Source organism: Pyxicephalus adspersus, chromosome 7 (genome assembly GCF_032062135.1).
Source record: "Pyxicephalus adspersus chromosome 7, UCB_Pads_2.0, whole genome shotgun sequence".
NCBI classification, from domain to species: domain Eukaryota; kingdom Metazoa; phylum Chordata; class Amphibia; order Anura; family Pyxicephalidae; genus Pyxicephalus; species Pyxicephalus adspersus.
Window position 1 is genome coordinate 66,690,328 of NC_092864.1, and position 24,355 is coordinate 66,714,682.

The 24,355-nt window shown below is 42.0% G+C and overlaps 1 protein-coding gene and 1 long non-coding RNA gene across 2 annotated transcripts; one reads left to right on the forward strand and one right to left on the reverse strand.

Annotated features, from left to right (window-relative positions):
- The first annotated feature begins 399 nt into the window (after positions 1-399).
- Positions 400-14,762, forward strand: DNAJB11 (DnaJ heat shock protein family (Hsp40) member B11). Its single transcript, XM_072418834.1, has 10 exons — positions 400-589; positions 4,635-4,791; positions 5,798-5,895; positions 7,327-7,459; positions 8,988-9,130; positions 10,167-10,249; positions 10,814-10,871; positions 11,622-11,733; positions 12,655-12,814; positions 14,602-14,762. The coding sequence occupies exons 1-10, from the start codon at positions 516-518 to the stop codon at positions 14,664-14,666; spliced, it is 1,083 nt and encodes a 360-aa protein (XP_072274935.1). The 5' UTR covers positions 400-515; the 3' UTR covers positions 14,667-14,762.
- Positions 11,424-24,351, reverse strand: LOC140335852 (uncharacterized). Its single transcript, XR_011921765.1, has 3 exons — positions 24,220-24,351; positions 13,748-13,813; positions 11,424-12,521 (listed from the first exon to the last, which is right to left on the reverse strand). It is a non-coding gene; the product is annotated as an uncharacterized lncRNA (long non-coding RNA).
- Between the last annotated feature and the right edge of the window lie 4 nt (positions 24,352-24,355).

The following is a 24,355-nucleotide window of genomic DNA, read 5'->3' on the forward strand; positions in this document are numbered from 1 at the left end:
CAGACATTTTTGGGTTTTGTTATGATGGGATGCCGGAAGTGGGCGTGTCTCCTTGGAGCTGTCGCCTGGCATGTCGCTGCCATGTTTTGGGTTACAGCCTAGTAAAGAATCCCCTGGATACCAAATGTCAAATAACACCGGAACAGATCCCACTGTTCTACAACCAACAAGATGGCCCCGCCTTTTCCCGGCGACACATCCGAAAAGGAAATGCAGTGATCACACACACACACAACCCATTGGTGGAGTAAGCGAGAACCGTAATTTGCCATGTCTTTGCATGTGGTTGGTCAGGCATTCCCGGAAATAACAAGGAACACATGATGATTGGCTGTCGGTTCCCCGGCTGGAGCTGACGCTAAGCTGTCTGATTGGTTGTTCTTGTTTCAATACCTGTTGTATGGGGGATCTAGCTCTCTGTGTAGAGCGACGTGAAGGAAGTTCAGGCAGCGTTCATGCAGAGGGGAGCGAAGGATTAATATCTCTCATATAGTAATTGGCTTCATTCACCAACCATGAGGATCGGCACCTTGTCATTAAGTAGCCTATGTCTGCTAGCCGTGTATGTGCTGGACGTGGTGTGTGCAGGGTAAGTCAATGAGATCTGTGATAATGATAGTCAGCAGGTGAGTATTGGAGAGAAGAAATATGGAACAGCTTATTATTATCAGCCATGATCTATTATATTATTATCAGCCATTATATATTATTATCAGCCATACATGATGATAGAATATTGTGTGATATCAGGATTAGGCACCCAGCCAATGACACAGCTTATTACTGATCTATGTGAATCCATTGATATTACGATATATAATATATATATAATGATAATATAATCATTCCTGGGGGTTCTGATCCGCTGGGTCCACCTCTGATCTCCTGTGAAGTCAGGAACCAGGAGAGCTGTATGGAGCTCTGACATCGCCAGCCACACAAATGTTCTGCTGTTCCATCAGATTTCCCAACAGAGCTGACCAATGTTACCCTCCAACCCTCCTTTTCCTTGCCTAACCTAAACCCTTCTTTCCTGGTGCCTAAACTAAACCGCCTGGTGTCCAGAACCCCAAAACCAATCCCAGTTTGTAAGCGGAACCTTATTGGCCAAGGGCTAACCTAACCCCACCCCCTTTCCCCCTGGTCTAATGCCTAATATACCCAGCATGGACCTCTAACCTTTACCCTCCTTCTATCCCCCTGGTGTAATGCCTAATATACCCAGCATGGACCTCTAACCTTTACCCTCCTTCTATCCCCCTGGTGTAATGCCTAATATACCCAGCATGGAACCTCTTCCCTTCTGTCCAGCCAGCCTTTCCTTAATGAATAGAGGTTTGTGCAAGACAGTTGGCAGGTGTTGGCACACACACATAGAAATTTCCTCTTTTTGTCTGCAATGGTAAGGTGCTGCACTGACCTCTAATCTGTGCTATAAATTCTCTGATCAGTGGCGGACTGATGGCAGTAAAGGAATAACTATCAGAATGTGTACATGGAGAAGTATCTGCTTACTCCTTAGCATATAGAGTGAAACATAAATGTTGTATAACCTGCTGTATCACTACTATACTAGTAAGTTGCAGGCTTTGGAGTGGAATGTAAAACTCCTCTGGGGACACACTCACCGGTGTCCCCAATGCAATGTTATAAAAGCTGTGATCAATGCAGCTCATGTGTAGGAAACAATTTCAGTTCTTGCGTATTGTCATTTTCCTCATGGTACACAGAACCTACATACAAACATCAATTCATTTAAACCCAGTAAAAGTGATCAGTTTCCTGAATAAAGCTATGAAGAGTGTTGGTGGTATTATGTTGTTGCTTAAATATGATTCTAAAAGATATGGGCACCTTAAAACAACCCCCCCTCCTTCCCTTACCTGCCTTATTCCCACCTTCCCAAATTTTAGCCTACTACAGGCTTTAATGGGGTCATTTACCGAACATCTCCTGCCTTAGGACACAGCCCAGTAGTAATCTTTAGTGCTGGGGAAGGTGGAGGTGAGATTAATGGTTCACAAGTGATGAGAAAAGGCTTGGTCCAGACTCTTAACTTTGTAAGCAATTTGTTGCCTGAAATATGGGCCACACTGGGTGCTAACCAGGAAAACTAGCCTGAAGTGCCCACTATATTGTGCCATTGGCACAGGGTGACTAGGGATCTTTCACAACATGTGTTTATTAGCTTTACAATAATGCAATATGGTGGGAACAATGCTGTTTTGCTTGCGTTCTTTGTACAATAGTGGAAACCTCTCTTTAACATAGTTTTATATTTCCATGGTTAAAAATTATGAGCAGACGGGATTATATTATTGTAGAAGGGACTGGCAATGCCCCCCTGCTATAAAACATACTTAGCTGCTTGTTTGCAATCTTCTTGAAAAAAACTGTTAAGCAGTGAAGATGAACAGGCGATCTGTGCATTGCATCCCATCATGTTATCGCTATACCAGCACCCACATGTGAAGCAGTAGGTGACCCCATTGACTTCTTCCTTATACCAGTCATCACTGATATGTCTGCATCAAGATGTAAATGCAGTATTGTTATCCTCTAACCTGGAACTTCTAACCTTTACCCTCCCTCTATCTCTCTGGTCTAATGCCTAATATACCCAGCATGGACCTCTAACCTTTACCCTCCTTCTATCCCCCTGGTGTAATGCCTAATATACCCAGCATGGACCTCTAACCTTTACCCTCCTTCAATACCCCTGGTGTAATGCCTAATATACCCAGCATGGAACCTCTTCCCTTCTGTCCAGCCAGCCTTTCCTTAATGAATAGAGGTTTGTGCAAGACAGTTGGCAGGTGTTGGCACACACACATAGAAATTTCCTCTTTTTGTCTGCAATGGTAAGGTGCTGCACTGACCTCTAATCTGTGCTATAAATTCTCTGATCAGTGGCGGACTGATGGCAGTAAAGGAATAACTATCAGAATGTGTACATGGAGAAGTATCTGCTTACTCCTTAGCATATAGAGTGAAACATAAATGTTGTATAACCTGCTGTATCACTACTATACTAGTAAGTTGCAGGCTTTGGAGTGGAATGTAAAACTCCTCTGGGGACACACTCACCGGTGTCCCCAATGCAATGTTATAAAAGCTGTGATCAATGCAGCTCATGTGTAGGAAACAATTTCAGTTCTTGCGTATTGTCATTTTCCTCATGGTACACAGAACCTACATACAAACATCAATTCATTTAAACCCAGTAAAAGTGATCAGTTTCCTGAATAAAGCTATGAAGAGTGTTGGTGGTATTATGTTGTTGCTTAAATATGATTCTAAAAGATATGGGCACCTTAAAACAACCCCCCCTCCTTCCCTTACCTGCCTTATTCCCACCTTCCCAAATTTTAGCCTACTACAGGCTTTAATGGGGTCATTTACCGAACATCTCCTGCCTTAGGACACAGCCCAGTAGTAATCTTTAGTGCTGGGGAAGGTGGAGGTGAGATTAATGGTTCACAAGTGATGAGAAAAGGCTTGGTCCAGACTCTTAACTTTGTAAGCAATTTGTTGCCTGAAATATGGGCCACACTGGGTGCTAACCAGGAAAACTAGCCTGAAGTGCCCACTATATTGTGCCATTGGCACAGGGTGACTAGGGATCTTTCACAACATGTGTTTATTAGCTTTACAATAATGCAATATGGTGGGAACAATGCTGTTTTGCTTGCGTTCTTTGTACAATAGTGGAAACCTCTCTTTAACATAGTTTTATATTTCCATGGTTAAAAATTATGAGCAGACGGGATTATATTATTGTAGAAGGGACTGGCAATGCCCCCCTGCTATAAAACATACTTAGCTGCTTGTTTGCAATCTTCTTGAAAAAAACTGTTAAGCAGTGAAGATGAACAGGCGATCTGTGCATTGCATCCCATCATGTTATCGCTATACCAGCACCCACATGTGAAGCAGTAGGTGACCCCATTGACTTCTTCCTTATACCAGTCATCACTGATATGTCTGCATCAAGATGTAAATGCAGTATTGTGTCAGAGCTAATCCAAAATGTTATGTTATGCAGGCACAAGCGTGACATCAAGAAGTATTTCAAAATGTAGCTCTGCTCCTGCACATGCACAGGTTATTGCTCGCATTTTGAGGTAAAAAAAAAAAAAAGTTCTGTAAACCCAGGAAAACAATAGTAGAGGGAGAGGCAGCACTGTCCTTTGTTTTACCCCCTGGATTATTAGCAAGAGGTGTAGTGATTGTGACTGCACCAACAAGCACCGCAGCGAACACACCCCACATATTCACACTTCGCAGCTTCTAATGCTCACAGAGAGAACTTAACAGTGTGCAGTGAAATCAGAGTAAGTATTTCAGTACTGTAAATGAGTCTGTACAATTGTAGATTGCCCCAATGAGCTTTTCCCTCACTTCCTGTGGTGGGGACGGTTTGCTGGACAGTAAAGTTCCCCAATGGGCAGACAGCAATATACCACTGAAGTTATAACCAAGTTTTCTTTTAGGTTTTACCAAAAAAATTGTATGTATCCACCTATAAACAGATTGTATCGGTTCTAGTACTGACGCACTTACTGATTTTATTATTGGAATTATTTTGCCTTTGTTCTGTGAATTTAAAGTACATTCTGCTCTTTATATTTCAGGCGTGACTTTTATAAAATTCTGGGTGTATCGCGGTCGGCTAGTGTAAAGGAGATAAAAAAGGCCTATCGTAAGCTAGCTTTACAATTACATCCAGATAGAAATCCGGATGACCCCCAGGCACAGGAAAAGTTTCAAGACTTAGGTGCTGCATATGAGGTTTGTATTAAATCATATTTTGTATTTGCATTTGCAGCAATTGGTCCCGGGTTTGGGTCCCACTAGAGACCCTCTATGTGGAGTCTGCATACCTTTTCTGCGTTGTGTGGATTTGCTCCTACAAAATACTAAACAAGTATATTTAACAAGTGTAATTTATTTTGAATAGCACTTCAATTCATCAAAGCAATGCACTTGTATTGTAGGGTGCTGCAATGCACATTGGCGTCTTAGTCTATTCATAGAATGCTGGGGTACATTTTCAATGGGCTGCCTTAATGCAATACATTATAATTGTTTGACAGTTTTTAGATGTTTACTATTTGCAGATTGAAATGAAAGTGTTATTACTAATAATGCATGAACAGAGAAAAGTTTATTTATTTGAAGAATACACTTCCAAAAAAAAACCCTGTCTCTTCTCGGTATTCTGTATTTTTTTTTTCTAGTAAGCCAAAATTATAAAATACCTTTCAAATATTAATGTTTTATATTCCTTAATATATATGTGGAGTTGTCCTTTGTGAAGAAAGGAATATCTGCAGTAGTTTCTTTTTTCTTCATTTTTACTCAAAAATAAGGACACTGATCATGAAAAATCCCACTTAATCTAACTGAAATATAGTTTGTTGCTCAGTTACCTTTTTAACCAGCAGTTAGGAGGTCGGCATCTGAAATCATTGTAGAAGTTTGGTCCATTGCCTCATGGAAGACAGATTCAGGTCAGAGGTTTGCCTCGGCCGACCCATAATGAGTTTGTTTTTTCTTCAGCCAGCCTGTTTCTGACCTACTTGTACTTGTGAAGTTGTATGGCTTTCCTCTTCGTCTTGAGAACCTTTAGGGTTGAAGGTCTGATTCTTCTTTCTCTCTCATTTTTATAAGTTTTATTAAAGTGTATTTTTAAATGCAGCTAGTGTAAATACCTAAATCTGTCATGATATCAGCATCTGTACAGTAAAATATAGATAAATGTATTCAATAATCATACAAAACTATTTAAATCTAGGTACTATCTGATGAAGAAAAGAGAAAACAGTATGATGCATATGGGGAAGAAGGACTGAAAGATGGCCACCAGAGTTCTCATGGTGATATATTTTCACAGTAAGTTAATCTATATATCATCATTCGTCCTGCAGCATTCATTTTTAATTTGTACTTTTTTTTCTAGTACAAATTGTAATATTGTTGGTAATAGTCCTATTATAGTACTGGGACATTTAGCTGTTAAGAGATATCAAATCCTTAAAATGGATCGCTTGTCCCTTCTGTAATAAAAAAAACCCACCTGATCTCCGTTTTTCTTTTACAGAGCTATTATAAGTATTAATATTACACAATATTTATATAGCAGTGACATATTACACAGCGCTGTACAAAGTCCATAGTCATGTCACTAACTGTGCCTCAAAGGAGCTCACAATCTAATGTCCCTACCAAAGTCATATGACATTATCACAATCTAAGGTCAATTTTTATGGGAAGCCAATTAACCTAACTGCATGTTTTTGGAATGTGGGTGGAAGCCGGAGTACCGGGAGGAAACCCACGCAAACTCCATGCAGATAGTGTCCTGGCCGAGATTTGAACCTGGGACTAGCACTGTAAAGGCCAGAGTGCTAACCACTGAGTCACCGTGTTCCGCTGTAAGGTGCAAGTGAGCCTAAACCAGAAAATCGCGTCAAGCATAGGGATCCGAATCCACCGGAAACGGGTAAAGCTACGTACACACGTCAGATTATTATCGCCCGATAATCGGCATCGGCCAATTATCGGGCGAAAATCTGCCGTGTGTACAGTCGGTGTCGTCCATCGTCCGGACGACCGACCTGCCGGATCCACGGACGATGGACGACAGCCGATCCTAATGAAAGGGAAGGGGAGAGCGCGCAGCAGGGTGCCGCTCCGTCGCTCTCCCCCTCCCCTCTCCATAGAGCATGAACGGTGCTGTATGTACAGCACCGTTCATGCATCGTGCACTCCCTTGTCGTTGGAAAGGATCGTGAAAGATCCTTTCCAACGACAAAAATTGGAAGTGTGTACGCAGCTTTAGTCCGGGTACTGGGTGCCCTGCATAAAGGCTCACCGAAGGTGTCAGCACTGCAAAGGCTTTGACTTAGAGTCTTAAGGAGCTGCTGTTGTTTGATGGTGATGGACCTGGCTGCAGTGGATTCCTAGTTTTGGCCATCAGGCATACTAATTAGTCGCAAAATGGACAACAATGTCAGCAGGAGACAGCCAAGACTGTCTGTCTCTCTCTCTCTCTCTCTCTCTGTTTCTCTCGGGATTTGCTTCCTCTGATTGTTCACATTGCTGGTGTCTGAGCTTCAGAAGAGAGGCCTCAGGCTAACGGCATTTGTAATTGTTCCGAAGCTTACATTTTCATGTCTGCTTTCAGACCTATTCATTGCTCCTCGGTACCGCCCTCCTAAATTAGTTTTGACAATCGATTAATATTTTCCGCCATTTGCATCAGACATAACAGTTCTGTATTGTTATTGTTTTCCTTCAAGCAATTTATTTTTTTTTTTTAAGCTTCTTTGGAGACTTTGGATTCATGTTTGGAGGAAATCCACGTCAACAGGACAGAAATATTCCTCGAGGCAGCGACATAATCATTGATCTTGAAGTGACTCTGGAAGAAGTATACTCTGGAAATTTTGTAGAGGTACACTTAAATTTTTTACAATATTTTAAATGTATTTTACCTTGCTGTGCTTTACACTATATAATTTATATGCTCTAAGTGGTGGAGAGCTTATGTGATGATTATGACTCTGTTTACTAGTACTATACATTATGGAACATTCTTATATTAAACCATTTAAAATGCCACATAAAGTGTACCTGTAGTCTTGATAAACCTGCTAAACCAACTCCTGCAACAAACTAAAGTTCTGTAGTTAAAGAAACACCTTCTTTTGCAGTACTTGTAATAATATTGGTATAAAACTCAAGGCACAATATGCTCATGCTTGGGTTAGATAGAGGTAGCATGTTTGATAAACCATAGATCGGTTGTATAGATGTGACCACTGCCCCTATTTTCCCCAGAGAACACCCTGCCATCCTTAAAGTGAAACTAAATGTAAAACATTTGAGATCACACATGTTCTTTAGTGAAAAAAAAAAAGTAATGCCCCTTCAATAAAACACACTTACCAGCCTCTTCGCAATTTTTTTTATGTATACCGTAGTGTACAACACTGGCATAGCTGGCTAACTGAAATAAATGAACTTCCATGCACGTTTGGGACTTGCATATTTCTGGCCTAGCCAATCAAGGTGGCTAGAGATCCCCCAACCTGGATGGGGACCAGGTAAAGATGCCAGCAATGGAGCATTGAGGTCAGTTTAGGTAAAAATTGAGATCAAGCAGGTAATTTTATTTTACTGCAGAAGGGACATCACCTGTCCCTTCTGCAATAACCTGCTTGCTCACAATTTTTAACTTTATATATTTAGCTCAGCTTTAAAAGAAGCTATTGGGGTGTCTAGGTTTTTTTTTTTTTTTTAAGCATCCTGTCCGTTGTTAGTTAGAAGTTGGGTTGGTAGTCCTGGTACCAGGGCACTGTGAAAATAAACCGACCTGTTAGTGTGGACCTGGATTTGCCTGCATTTTAATCCAATTCAAAATTTAGAAGATTTATCAATCCAGACATTTGCTTTTCTTATTCCCGGAAATAAACTTAGTGAAGAGCTCTCCATGAGCACTGGTGGTAATTATACATTTTAGTTGGTATGCCTGCAAAAAAAAATTGTAATAAGCAGCAAAGCAATCAGATAATTTGGGTAGCAGAATAAAAGTTCACCTTGTTCATAAAGCTCTGTGCAGAGAACCAAGTTTTTCACTTTCACAAGTTTTTCAAGTCTTAAAGCCTTTTTCCAGTCAAGTTCCCATCCTGTTTTTCTCTTTCCCTTCACTTACGTGAAGAAAAGTAGAAAGACATATTCTCCAGTGTTCAAGCCAGAAAAGTTTTCAAGCTGGGTTGTAAGAAACTGTAGGGAGGTGGCAGCCCCTGTATTGTGTTAAACATTGTACTGTTTGCACTTGCCAAACATGGAACTAGCTGAGTTATTGCAGTGCATCTAATAACACTGTTGCTATATTTCTTTACACTTGAAATATTTGTGTAATATTCTGTAAAATAATTGCTCCTGTGTGCCCTGATTTTTGTTTTTTAATACTCTTTCAGGTTGTAAGAAATAAGCCTGTAGCACGACAAGCACCAGGAAAACGTAAATGCAACTGCCGACAAGAAATGAGAACTACACAACTTGGGCCAGGACGTTTTCAGATGACTCAGGAAGTTGTTTGTGATGAATGTCCAAATGTCAAGTAAGACTGACTTGTTATTTCGCTTATTGATGTTGGATCAAACTTTGATACATTACATAAAATCAAATTGTAATTATGATAGAAAAAAATCAGCAAGACTGGAGAGGCAATAGCTGACATGTTAGTTTTTTTGTGTTCATTTAGTGTACATTTTTTGTGTACTGGAAAACTGAAGGCCATTTCGGTGTAGACCAGGGGTGCCCACACTTTTTTGGCTTGCGAGCTACTTTTAAAATGACCAAGTCAAAATGATCTTCCAACAATAAAAACTTTGACTTAAACTCTACTGTGCGCAGGAGTTTTTATTTTGAAAGGCAGGGCTCCGTGATCTACTTGCCTTGCAATCTACCAGTGGATCGCGATCCACCTGTTGGGCACCACTGGTGTAGGCTGTACATGCAGAATCATACACAGCTGGTTATCATCACTAACTTGCACTAATTGATGTGGAAAACAGATTTAGGATTTTTAAATTGCTTAAAGCAGACCTAAACTCAAATTACTTTACATAAAAGGGTTTTCTGTAATGTCAAAATTGTATATTTTTTTAAAAGTGCAATACCCTTTCTGTGGCGATCAAGATAGAATGGGAGTGCAAAGCCTCCCGGGATACTTACGTCACACATGCCAGGAGGCTCTTGGCTGCTTCTTGATCTCGGGCATGTGCAGAAGGAGCCCTTTCTTTAGTCAAAGAAAAAAATTTGCCGATCTCACTGCAGTCATTTTCCCCCCATTTACGTCATTCAATCTCGAGTCTGCACAGTGCGAGATCGGGTGACATAGGAAGAAGATGATGTTGATGCTTGGGCCAAAGACGGATACCAAGACGACGTGGGACCCAAACTAAGCATCTGCAGGAATAAAGGTGTAGGATTTTTTTTTTTTTTGAGTTCCACTTTAACGGTTTTGGTAATTCTCATTGTCACTCCAGTCAATTTTGTCTTGTGTATAAGCAAATATAAAGCATACAGTGCCAACTAGTAACTGATCAGAATTGTTCAAAACTTATATCTTAAGTATTGAAATTGTTTTGTAGGCTTGTAAATGAAGAAAGAACTCTAGAAGTAGAAATTGAGCCTGGTGTTCGGGACGGCATGGAATACCCCTTCATTGGAGAAGGTAACTATTGGGTTTACCACTTAGACTCACACTTTTAAATGCCTAATGGAAAACTGCAAGTTCTACATCTCTGCAATAGGTTTTATAAGAAGACAAAAGATTACAAAGTAATACATATAACTTTTTTTAAAGATATAAAATATCAGTTTGTTTTATGCAATCTGCTGACTAAAAAGCAGAACAAAAAAACTTGTAAAAAATATATATATTTTTTTACTTTGATTAGTATTTTAAATGTATTTGTTACTGTGAATCGTACATTTTATTCCATTGGTTTGGTTTTTCATTTATCCTAAAAGGTAATACAAATTTAAGGTTGACTAACAAAGCAAAAAAAAGAAAACAGTTAAGTGGAACCACTCACTGCCACCTTCATTCATTCTCTTTTGGGCTTCTGCAGAGGAGACATTACATGTAGTGCTTTACCAGAGGAAGTGGTAACAGTACCACAATCTCCTTGTCTGAACAAACTGAATATGTATCTTTTTAATCTTTTGTTAAATATATTAAATGTCTGAACATTGTATATTAATTTGTACTCACTAATGATGATTGTATTTTAAGGTGAGCCACACATTGATGGGGAACCAGGTGACTTGCGTTTTCGAATCAAAGTTCTCAAGTAAGTTGATGCTGAATTTAGATGACTAAGTACTAAACTCTAGTCTTAAAAAACCTAATTTACTGGGGGGAAACATGGATTTTAAAATGTTTAACATTATTAATGTTAATTATTTTATTGTGCAAATCTGTTTTCATGCAGTGCATAAATAATAAAAATAAAAGCAAACAATAAAAGATGCAAATGGTTGCAATATGAAAAGATGAGATAATAGACTTCCTAAAAATGTCCAGATTATAAGAGGAGGGACAGAATGATCAATTTCTTCTGATCAGCATTAATCAAATTTGAATGATAAATTAAATATTCTGAAGTATATTAAAAATGTAAAAAAAATTAAATGTAATCGGGACTTTCCGCCTATTAAGATATATTTGGGTTTGGTGGATAGTGCCCAGTTTCATGGATGTGACAAATACCATTAAGGCTGCGTACACACGTGCAATAATTGTCATTGGAATAGATCCTTTCCAACGACAAACGTCTGCATGATTCATGAACGTGTGCTGTACATACAGCACTGGTTTGCTCTATGGTGAGGAGGGGGGAGAATGACGTCCCTGCTGAATATTCTTTCTATACTGCCTACTTTTGTCATGATTTGGGGAAAAAAGATGATCATATGTTTATTAACATTGTAAATTTTAAAAAAAAGCATTATGGCCCATGGCTTTTAGAAGATGTAAAAAATGTACTTGTCAGAAAAATATTCAAACATGTTTGACTGATGTTTTATATATTTGTGAACAGACATCCTTTATTTGAAAGAAGAGGAGATGACCTATATACAAATGTTACTATATCTTTAGTAGAAGCACTCGTGGGTTTTGAAATGGACATTACTCATTTAGATGGTCATAAAGTAAGTCAAATGCTTTTTGAGACATAAAAAAAGTTCCAGGTAATGTGTAATTTAAGTTTAAAGGACCTTTCACTTAAACTGAAATCTTTCATTGCTTCTGTGCTGGATGGGTTGGTGATGATCCTTCGTGCACAGAGATGAAGCAGGGTACTCTTACAAGTAGTATTTGCATGGATAGTGGACCATTGGCAAACTGACCCATGGTGAATGTGAGTCTTTAAGTGGAACATGCTTGTACCTCGTTGCAGACTCCTCTCTTTGTTTGCCCTCCTCCAACACTGACCGTTTAGAGCAGCACTGTGCCAACCCTTTAATCTTTGTATCTTTAATCTTCGCCACTTTTATGTTCACACCTCTTATCTTCAACCTTTGGGTATCAAATGTGGCTGCTGCACATTCCTTAGTCCTAACATACCAGATTTAAAGTAAGCACTTTTTCTTTGTACATTTTCTTTCTTTTTCTTTGGACAGCAAAAGAAAGGTTACAGTGGTGATTCCAGCCTTCCATCCTTTTTTAATAACTAGGAAGTAATAACTTAGTACCCAGAGATTTTAGCCCTTCTTTCCTTAGACTACTAATTCACTTTCGATAGAAATAACCTGGATCTAGGATCAAAGAGGGATTCCCATTGGGAGATTAGCATAGGTAAACAGACAGACACCAAGAGAAGCTGCAGTTCCGCTCTGTCATTTCCTTAGATATGTTTCATGCCAGGTCAGGTTCTGCTTTCCAACTGATCACGTCAGATTCCTTTCATTTAATCTGTACTGAAGATGAAACCTGTAACCTGTCAAAGCAGTGGATACATTTCTTTGTAATGCGGTTATTTCTTTTAAAGCCATGCCTGTATTTTTAGTTTAAGAAATGTGACAAAATGCCTGCCACAAAGAATTTTTTTTAATATATTATTTTATAACTAGGTTCATGTAATGCGTGATAAAATTACTAAACCTGGAGCTAAACTTTGGAAAAAGGGCGAAGGCCTGCCAAACTTCGATAACAATAACATCAAAGGCTCTCTGATTATTACATTTGACGTTGACTTCCCAAAAGAACAACTTACAGAAGAACAGAAAAATGGTAGGTGTATTCTAAAACTGCAATTGATCCTCTGATTAGTGTGTGTGTGTGTGTGTGTATATATATATATATATATATATATATATATATGTATATATAAATATTGTACAGGGAGGTAGAATGTGTTCATCCCTCTCATACTAGAGGGGATATCCTGCAACTCTCAGGAAACAGCAAAATTATATTCTGTAAAAGCCTAATAGAAATGTGTCCTTTATTATATAACAAAAAAAAAAAAAAAAAACAGAAGAGCATGTTTGTACAATATTCTCCCAGACACTTTTTTGAAGCTCAGATCAGGGCAGATTTTAGAAGGAATTTTTGGATGTAAACTACAACAATATAAACTATTTGTAAAGAAGAACCTTTGTCTCTCTTTAGGTATAGGTTAATAGAAAGGTAGCCACTCCTTATATATTTCTAATAAATGATTATAATATTATGTATTCATGAAAACTTATTCATACATAAATATTACCTATTAAGTAATTATGTAGGAATACGTTTTCATGATCACATAATTGTAATCTACAGCCATCAAACCCTTCTGTTTGCATCCTTTATTTATTTTGTATGATTAAAATTCTAAAAAAAACCTGTTATATTGCAGTAACTGCATTTACTATACAGATGTAGAGATCACTAGGATGTACTGCGATTGACATAAATGCGATGTAAATATTTAGTTTATCCTTTTAGTATCTGGAATTTGTGAAGGTCTAGAAATGTCAGAAGAACTGCTGCCTGAGCCTCGTGACATAATTTTGCTTTAACTTATTTATTATTATATGTCTACACTGAAGCTGTAATGTCCCAACACACACAGACCTCTGTATTGAGACCCTTGGGAAAGTGGAAAAGTAAACATGCAGTAGGTAAAACAAGACTGCATCAGATTTGTAGAGCTCTGTTTATTTAGTGCTGCGGTCTTACCAATATGACTGGAAAGGTTTGAGGTGTCGCAGAAACGTAGACCCAGTTCTTGTTAGAAAACTCCTCCTTAAAGGAAAAAAAAAAGATTAACTTGTTTTCCCTAAAATTGACCAAAAGCATTATTTCTTTGAATCTCAGTTACACCTAAAATCGACCAAGGCAAATTCTAACAGTAATTTAGTTAATAAGTAAAGTGACCAAATTTGCTGGTGTTGGTGTTTTCTGCATACACACACGTGCAATAATTTTCATTGGAAATGATCTTTTACGATCCATTTCAATGACAAATCACTGCATGATGCATGAACAAGAGCTGTACATTCATCTCCGTTCTGCTCTATGGAGAGAGGAGGGGGAGAATGACAAAGCAGCACCCTGCTGTGCTCTCTCCCCTTCAATTTCATTTCGATAATTTGTCATCTCTGGATCCACCAGGAAAATCATTCACACAACAAACACTGTGCTCATGTCAGATTATAAACTGATATTAGCCCTGAGGCGATTATCGGATGAGAATCATGTGACGTGTGTACGCAACCTTAGATGTGATACAGTATAGTAATGGCAGACTATATTTCCAGCATCCCTACATAGAGTAAATCTGTATGAGCAGATAGGGTTTAGAAGCAGGAGTGATTCACACGAAGTAGCAATTGATCTGACCACAATCTGTTAACAGAAAACTAAACTGCAGGAAAAGCCAGACTGCTGCACAGCTACACAATGGGTTTTCGAATTTGTAAAGCTCAGTCCAAATATAATACTTATTATTAACACTTACCAATATATAATTCTTTTGTGCGAGTCTAGTATTTTTGTATAATCTAACCACTAATCTGTTTTTGTATTTTTAGGTGTGAAACAACTTTTGAAGCATGGATCAGTACAAAAAGTTTATAATGGACTTCAAGGATATTAGAAATGCATAATCTTTATGCAGAACAGTCATTTGACATATTTATTCTGGGTTTCTTTGGATTTTTATATGAATAAATGTTCTGTTTTCTTGGTCTTATATTAGTTGGCAGCTTTTCTTTATAAATATGACAAAGTGTGGTGTCACAGTATTTTGTTTAAATTTTACTTTGAAAGAGTATAAGGCTTAGTCTACACGGACATTTTCCCCAGCGGCTTTAAAAGCCCATGTTTGAAATTCCCATACATTCCAATGGCCTAATCTACACCAGGACGTTTCCTTGAGGCACGTTTATAAGCTTTATCCATAACGCTCCTTGCAACGTTTATAATTAAAAGGCGGGTAAACACATTGATTTCAATGATTTCCCTTGTTTATAAGTGCTTGAAACATAAATGCAACATTGACGTTATCAAGGCAAGCTTTAAAATACTAATAAAAGTGCAAAAAAACGCAGTAGGAACGTTTACATGCGTTTTGAAAAACGTCCATGTAGACCCAGCCTAAAATGACCATTCATTCGTAACAGGAACAATTACAAGTTGTATCCTTTGAAAGATACCTGAATTTTTATTTAATATGTTAAATAAACTCTATTGAATGGTTACATTTTATTATAAAATCTGTGTGAAAACATTTTACTTTTTTTTTTTTTTTTAGAAATGGAAATGAGGGGATGAATAATATAGAAATATTTCAAATGCTTTCACACAACAGTTGTAGCTTCTCTGAATCATATACATGAACATTCTTTATTTGCACAGTGGGTTACTAGTGATACAACCAATGTTTTCTAGATTAGGGCAATAGGGGCAATTTATATTTCTTGCTCCTGAGAGATTTATCCTTTTGTGGAATGATCTCATTTCCGTTGAGTTTAGTGTGCTGTTGCACAATTGCCAGCAAATGGTTAATTGCTCTATAGAACAATGATGGGTGCATAGTTTTTCCATTTCAAATAAATGCACAAAATGTGAACCACATTAAATAGAGGTTACAAATGACAGACGAAAACAGACCTTGACACAGGAGGAGGAGAGGACCCTGCCCCAAGGAGCTTACAATCTAGTAGGTGGGGGAAGTATCACACAATAGGAGGGGAGATATGTAATGGAGGGAAGTAGTGAGGGTTTTAAAAGACAAGGGAAGATGGGTAGGCAAGTTTAAAAAGATGGGCTTTGAGTGCTCTTTTAAATGAGCAGAAAGTAGGAGCAAGCCGAATAGGACGAGGAAGACTATTCCACAGAGCCGAGGCAGCTCTAGAAAAAAAGTCTTGGAGGAGTGAAGAGAGTGGCTATGGGAGAATTTCCTTTCAGGTCAGAAAGGTAAGTAGGATAGGAGCTGTGGAGGGATTTGAAGGCAAAGCACAGGAGCTTGCATTTGAGAACTACAAGGAGGCAGCAGAAGAGGAGCAGTGGGAAGAATGGATGAGTCTGGCTGCAGCGTTCATAATAGATTGTAGAGGAGAGAGTTGGGTTAGTGAACAGACTTCCTGTGTTGGAATGGATTAGTCCATTCTCCATGCAGATTGTGACATCCACCCAAAAAGCATTATTAGCTGCAGCAGGTGTTTTGAGCCCACCAAGTTTACTCTCTGATGGACCACAGGGTTTATACAACTTACTCTAGCCCATCGGTGCTGTCCATGCCCCTCAACCTATAGTCATTTGTTTCCTCCCTGACATATGTGGGCATAATCTAACTAAAAATGCAGTTCGGCCCGGAACTCGTATGGCTAATAGTATGTGAGAGGCAAAGCTGTGAGCCGAGAATACCCTGTTCTTGCTGAAGTTTACCATTCTGCTGTCATGGTATTTAATTTACAGAGGTTTCTGCTAAAGTACACTGGTGGAGTCACAACAGTTTAAGTCATGGTACTACAGGGTAGTACCTCCTGTGCAATCCACATTACAAAAGGAGAGGAGGAAATGGCAGGGGAGAATGTAATACAACATTTCATAGGGTGTATTTACTTTTCAGTATGACTGTAGGAAAAATCCAAGCTACATATTTATATTACAAGCTAACATTTTTAATATAGAAGGAAGGAGAGTGATCATATTTATCAGATCAATTCATCAGATTTTACTACTGAGCTAGACTCTATCACCTCTATTGAAAACAATTTATAAAGCAACAATGTGTTTAGAGTATTATTTAACCAGGTCGCTTCAGCAAGTTTCTGCCAGTAATGATAACCCCAGCAATACTCCTACCTGTGTGTCCTTTTGGAATCCATCCATGAGCCGCCTTAGCTTTTATGCTCTCTCCTCCCTTGCTGTGTCGTTTACTCTCTCTTTCATAGCAGGGTTAGTTTCTGAGCTGCAAATGCAACCAATTAGGTTTTCTTTTACTCTGTATTACATATGCTTGACCCCCGGCACTCAGTACATTACATACGTTTGACCCCCGGCACTCAGTACAATACATATGCCTGACCCCTTACACTCAGTACGTTACACACGGCTGGCCCCCGTACTCAGTACAATACATACGCCAGACTCCCTGCACTCAATATATTATATTTGCCTGACCCCCGGCACCCAGTACATTACATACACCTGACCCCGGGTACTCAGTACAATAAATATGCCGGAGCCCCAGGACTCTGTACATTACATACGCCTGACCCCAGGTACTCACTACAATACATACACCTAACCTCTGCACTCAGTACATTACATACGCTTGACCCCTACATTACATACGCCTGACCCCAGGTACTCACTACAATACATACACCTAACCTCTGCACTCAGTACATTACATACGCTTGACCCCTGGCACTCAGTAAATTATATACGCCTGGCTCCTTGCACTCAGTACATTACATACACCTGACCCCTGCACTCATTACATTACATACGCCTGACCCCAGGTACTCAGTACAATTAATACGCCTGACCCCAGGGACTCTGTACAATAAATACGCCTGACCCCCGGGACTCTGTACAATAAATACGCTTGACCCCCGGCACTCAGTACATTACATACGCCTGACCCCCTGCACTTAGTACGTTACATAGGCCTGACCCCCTGCACTTAGTACGTTACATATGCCTGACCCCCTGTACTCAGTACGTTACAGATGCCTGGCCCCCGGCACCCAGTACATTACATACGCCTAACTCCCTGCACTCAATATATTACATACGCCTGACCCCAGGCACTCAATACATTACATAAGCCTGATCCCCGGCACCCAGTACATTACATACGCCTGACCCCGGGTAATCAGTACAATACATACGCCTGGCCCAAGGCACTCTGTACATTACATACGCCTAACCCCTCCACTCAGTACATTACATAGGCTTGATCCCTTGCACTCAGTACATTACATACGCCTGACCCCTGCCCTCAGTACATTACATACGCCTGACCCCGGGTACTCAATACAAGAAATACGCCTGAGCCCCAGGACTCTGTACATTACATACGCCTGACCCCAGGTACTCAGTACAATACATACGCCTGACCCCTGCACTCAGTTTATTACATACACCTAACCCCTGCACTCAGTACATTACATACGCTTGACCCCTGGCACTCAGTAAATTACATACGCCTGGCCCCTTGCACTCAGTACCTTACATACGCCTGACCCATGCACTCATTACATTAAATACGCCTGACCCCAGGTACTCAGTACAATAAATACGCCTGACCCCCGGGACTCTGTACAATATATACGCCTGACCCCCGGGACTCTGTACAATATATACGCCTGACCCCCGGGACTCTGTACAATATATACGCCTGACCCCCGGGACTCTGTACAATAAATACGCCTGACCCCTGGCACTCAGTACATTACATACGCCTGACCCCTTACACTCAGTACATTACATACGCCGGACCTCCTGCACTTAGTACATTACATACGCCTGACCCCCAGCACTCAGTACGTTACATACGCCTGACTCCCTGCACTCAATATATTACATACGCCTGACCCCGGGCACTAAATACATTACATACGCCTGACCCCCAGCACCCAGTACATTATATACGCCTGACCCCCTGCACTCAAGACATTACATACGCCTGATCCCCAGCACACAGTTTATTACATACGCCTAACCCATGCACTCATTACATTAAATACGCCTGACCCCAGGTACTCAGTACAATAAATACGCCTGACCCCCGGGACTCTGTACAATAAATACGCCTGACCCCCGGGACTCTGTACAATAAATACGCCTGACCCCCGGGACTCGTACAATAAATACGCCTGACCCCCGGGACTCTGTACAATAAATACGCCTGACCCCCGGGACTCTGTACAATAAATACGCCTGACCCCCGGGACTCTGTACAATAAATACGCCTGACCCCTTACACTCAGTACATTACATACGCCTGACCCCCTGCACTTAGTACGTTATATACGTCTGACCCCCTGCACTCAGTACGTTACATACGCCTGACTCCCTGCACTCAATATATTACATACGCCTGACCCCAGGCACTCAATACATTACATACGCCTGACCCCAGGCACTCAATACATTACATAAGCCTGACCCCCAGCACCCAGTACATTATATAAGCCTGACCCCCTGCACTCAAGACATTACATACGCCTGATCCCCAGCACACAGTTTATTACATACGCCTAACCCATGCACTCAGTACATTACATAGGCTTGACCCCTGGCAGTCAGTAAATTACATACGCCTGACCCCTTGCACTAAGTACATTACATATGCCTGACCCCTTGCACTCAGTACATTACATACGCCTGACCCCAGGTACTCAGTACAATAAGTACGCCTGACCCCCAGGACTCTGTACAATAAATACGCCTGACCCCCAGGACTCTGTACAATAAATACGCCTGACCCCAGGGACTCTGTACAATAAATACGCCTGACCTCCGGGACTCTGTACAATAAATACGCCTGACCCCCGGGACTCTGTACATTACATACGCCTGACCCCCAGTGCACAGTTTATTACATACGCTTGACCCCCGGCACTCAGTACATTACATACGATACGCCTGACCCCCAGTGCACAGTTTATTACATACGCTTGACCCCCGGCACTCAGTACATTACATACGTTTGACCCCCGGCACTCAGTACATTACATATGCCTAACCGCTTACACTCAGTACGTTACACACGCCTGGCCCCCGGCACTCAGTATATTACATACGCCTGACTCCCTGCACTCAATATATTACATATGCCTGACCCCAGGCACTCAATACATTACATAAGCCTGACCCCCGGCACCCAGTACATTACATACGCCTGGCCCCGGGTACTCAGTACAATAAATACGCCTGAGCCCCAGGACTCTGTACATTACATACGCCTGACCCCAGGTACTCACTACAATACATAAGCCTGACCCCTTCACTCAGTACATTACATACGCTTGACCCCTGGCACTCAGTACATTACAAACGCCTGACCCCAGGTACTAAGTACAATAAATACGCCTGACCCCCGGGACACTGTACAATAAATACGCCTGACCCCCGGGACTCTGTACATAACATACGCCTGACCACCGGCACTCTCTACATTACATACGCCTGACCCCCAGTGCACAGTTTATTACATACGCTTGACCCCTAGTGCACAGTTTATTACATACGCTTGACCCCCGGCACTCAGTACATTACATACGCTTGACTCCCGGCACTCAGTACATTACATACGCCTGATCCTTTACACTCAGTACATTACATACGCCTGACCCCCTGCACTTAGTACATTATATACGCCTGACCCCCTGCACTTAGTACATTACATACACCTGACCCCCTGCACTTAGTACATTACATACACCTGACCCCCTGCACTTAGTACAAAAAATACGCCTGACCCCCGGGACTCTGTACAATAAATATGCCTGACCCCCGGGACTCTGTACAATAAATACACCTGAGCCCCGGGACTCTGTACAATAAATACGCCTGACCCCCAGTGCACAGTTTATTACATACGCATACGCCTGACCCCCAGTGCACAGTTTATTACATACGCTTGACCCCCGGCACTCAGTACATTACATACGTTTGACCCCCGGCACTCAGTACATTACATATGCCTGACCCCTTACACTCAGTACGTTACACACGCCTGGCCCCCGGCACTCAGTACATTACATACGCCTGACTCCCTGCACTCAATATATTACATATGCCTGACCCCAGGCACTCAATACATTACATAAGCCTGACCCCCCGCACCCAGTACATTACATACGCCTGACCCCGGGGACTCAGTACAATAAATACGCCTGAGCCCCAGGACACTGTACATTACATACGCCTGACCCCAGGTACTCACTACAATACATACGCCTGACCCCCTGCACTTAGTACATTACATACGCCTGACCCCCTGCACTTAGTACATTACATACGCCTGACCCCCTGCACTTAGTACATTACATACGCCTGACCCCCTGCACTTAGTACGTTACATACGCCTGAACCCCTGCACTTAGTACGTTACATACGCCTGAACCCCTGCACGCAGTACGTTACACACCCCTGGCCCCCGGCACCCAGTACATTACATACGCCTGACTCTCTGCACTCCATATATTACATACGCCTGACCCCAGGCACTCAATACATTACATAAGCCTGACCCCCGGCACCCAGTACATTACATACGCCTGACCCCGGGTACTCAGTACAATAAATACGCCTGAGAACCAGGATCCTGTACATTACATACGCCTGACCCCAGGTACTCAGTACAATACATACGCCTGACCCCAGGCACTCTGTACATTACATACGCCTGACCCCTGCACTCAGGACATTACATACGCCTGACCCCCTGCACTCAAGACATTACATACTCCTGACCCCCTGCACTCAAGACATTACATACGCCTGACCCCCTGTACTCAGTACAATACATACGCCTGACCCCAGGCACTCTGTACATTACAGACGCCTGACCCCTGCACTCAGGACATTACATAAGCCTGACCCCTGCACTCAGGACATTACATAAGCCTGACCCCTGCACTCAGGACATTACATAAGCCTGACCCCTGCACTCAGGACATTACATACGCCTAACCCCTGCACTCAGTACATTACATACGCTTGACCCCTGGCACTCAGTAAATTACATATGCCTGACCCCTTGCACTCAGTACATTACATACGCCTGACCCCTGCACTCAGTACATTACAAACGCTTGACCCCAGGTACTAAGTACAATAAATACGCCTTACCCCGGGACTCTGTACAATAAATACGCCTGACCCCCAGTGCACAGTTTATTACATACGCTTGACCCTCAGTGCACAGATAATTACATACGCTTGACCCCCAGTGCAAATTTTATTACATACGCTTGACTCCCGGCACTCAGTACATTACATACGCCTGACCCTTAAAACTTAGTACATTACATACGCCTGACCCCCTGCACTTAGTACGTTACATACGCCTGACCCCAGGCACTCAATACATTACATAAGCCTGACCCCCGGCACCGAGTACATTACATACGCCTGACCCCGGGTACTCAGTACAATAAATACGCCTGAGCCCCAGGACTCTGTACATTACATACGCCTGACCCCTGCACTCAGGACATTACATACGCCTGACCCCCGGCACTCAGGACATTACATACGCCTGACCCCCGGCAACATTACATACGCCTGACCCCCGGCACTCAGGACATTACATACGCCTGACCCCCGGCACTCTGTACATTACATACGCCTAACCCCAGGCAGTCTGTCCATTACATACGCCTGGTCCCCAGCACACAGTCTTTTACATACGCCTAACCCCTGCACTCAGTACATTACATACGCTTGACCCCTGGCACTGAGTAAATTACATACGCCTGACCCCTTGCACTCAGTACATTACATACGCCGGACCCCAGGTACTCAGTATAATAAATACACCTGAGCCCCAGGACTCTGTACATTACATACGCCTGAGCCCCAGTGCACAGTTTATTACATACGCTTGACCCCCGGCACTCAGTACATTACATACGCTTGACCCCCGGCACTCTATACATTAGGCCTGACCCTAGGCGCTCAGTACATTACATATGCCTGAACCCTGCACTCAGTACATTACACACGCCTGACTCCCTGCACATTACATATGCCTGACTCCCTGCACTCAATACATTACTTACGCTTTACTCCTGCACTCAGTACATTACATACGCCTGACCCCTGCACTCAGTACATTACATACGCCTGACTCCCTGCATTGAGCACATTACATTTGCGTGACTCCCTGCATTCAGTACATTACATACGTCTGACTTCCTGCACTCAGTACATTACATACGCCTGACTCCCTGCAACATTACATTTGCGTGACTCCCTGCATTCAGTACATTACATACGTCTGACTTCCTGCACTCAGTACATTACATACGCCTGACTCCCTGCACTCAGTACATTACATACACCTGACCCAAGGCACTCAATACATTACATACGCCTGACCCCCAGCACCCAGTTCATTACATACGCCTGACCCCGGGTATTTAGTACAATAAATACGCCTGACCCCCAGGACTCTGTACATTACATACGCCTGACCATTGGCAATCTGTACATTACATACGCCTGATCCCCAGCACACAGTTATTTACATAAGCCTGACCCCTGCACTCGGTACATTACATACGCTTGACCCCCGGCACTCTGTACATTAAATACGCCTGACCCCAGGTACTCAGTACAATACATACGCCTGACTCCCTGCACTCAATACATTACATAGGCCTGAGTCCCTGCACTGAGCACATTACATACGCCTGACCCCCAGCACCCAGTTCATTACATACGCCTGACCCCAGGTACTCACTACATTACATACGCCTGACCCCAGGTACTCACCTCAGTACATTACATATGCCTGACGCCTGCACTCAGTACATTACATACGCCTGACTCCTTGCACATTACATACGCCTGACTCCCTGCACTGAGCACATTACATTTGCGTGACTCCCTGCATTCAGTACATTACATACGTCTGACTCCCTGCACTCAGTACATTACATACGCCTGACTCCCTGCACTCAGTACATTACATACGCCTGACTCCCTGCACTCAGTACATTACATACACCTGACACCTTGCACTAAATACATTACATACGCCTGACCCCCGGCACTCAGTACATTACATACGCCTGACCCCGGGTATTCAGTACAATAAATACGCCTGACCCCCAGGACTCTGTACATTACGTACACCTGACCCCCAGCACCCAGTTCATTACATACGTCTGACCCCAGGTACTCACTACATTGCATACGCCTGACCCCCGTTACTCAGTACATTACATACACCTGACCCCTGAAATTCAGTACATTACATATGCCTGACCCCAGGCACTCAGTACATTACATAAGCCTGCACTTAGTACAACATATTCTTCTGACCTTATCGTATTACATTTGTCCAGTAAAGTACTGCGTGCAGGGGTCAGATGTATATACCATATTCCATGCATGGGGTTAAGTGTAAAATACATATTATGTGTGTTGGAGACAGCCTAAAAGAACTATAAAACATTTACCTTTCAGCAGAGTCCCCCTCATGACAGCTCACCCTCTGCTATGTCATATACATCGCTCCTGCGGTGGCAGCGATATGTAGAGGGCTCTGTGCACATGGGCAATGCAGCGCGTGCTCAGCACTCCCACAGCTCACAG

Bases quoted from the DNA above. Each gene is read 5' to 3' on its own strand.
- DNAJB11 (XM_072418834.1), top strand. From the start codon at position 516: ATGAGGATCGGCACCTTGTCATTAAGTAGCCTATGTCTGCTAGCCGTG. The intron at 5,896-7,326 runs GTAAGTTAATCT...TTTTTTTTTAAG, and splicing joins CATGGTGATATATTTTCACA to CTTCTTTGGAGACTTTGGAT. The intron at 11,734-12,654 runs GTAAGTCAAATG...TTTTATAACTAG, and splicing joins CTCATTTAGATGGTCATAAA to GTTCATGTAATGCGTGATAA.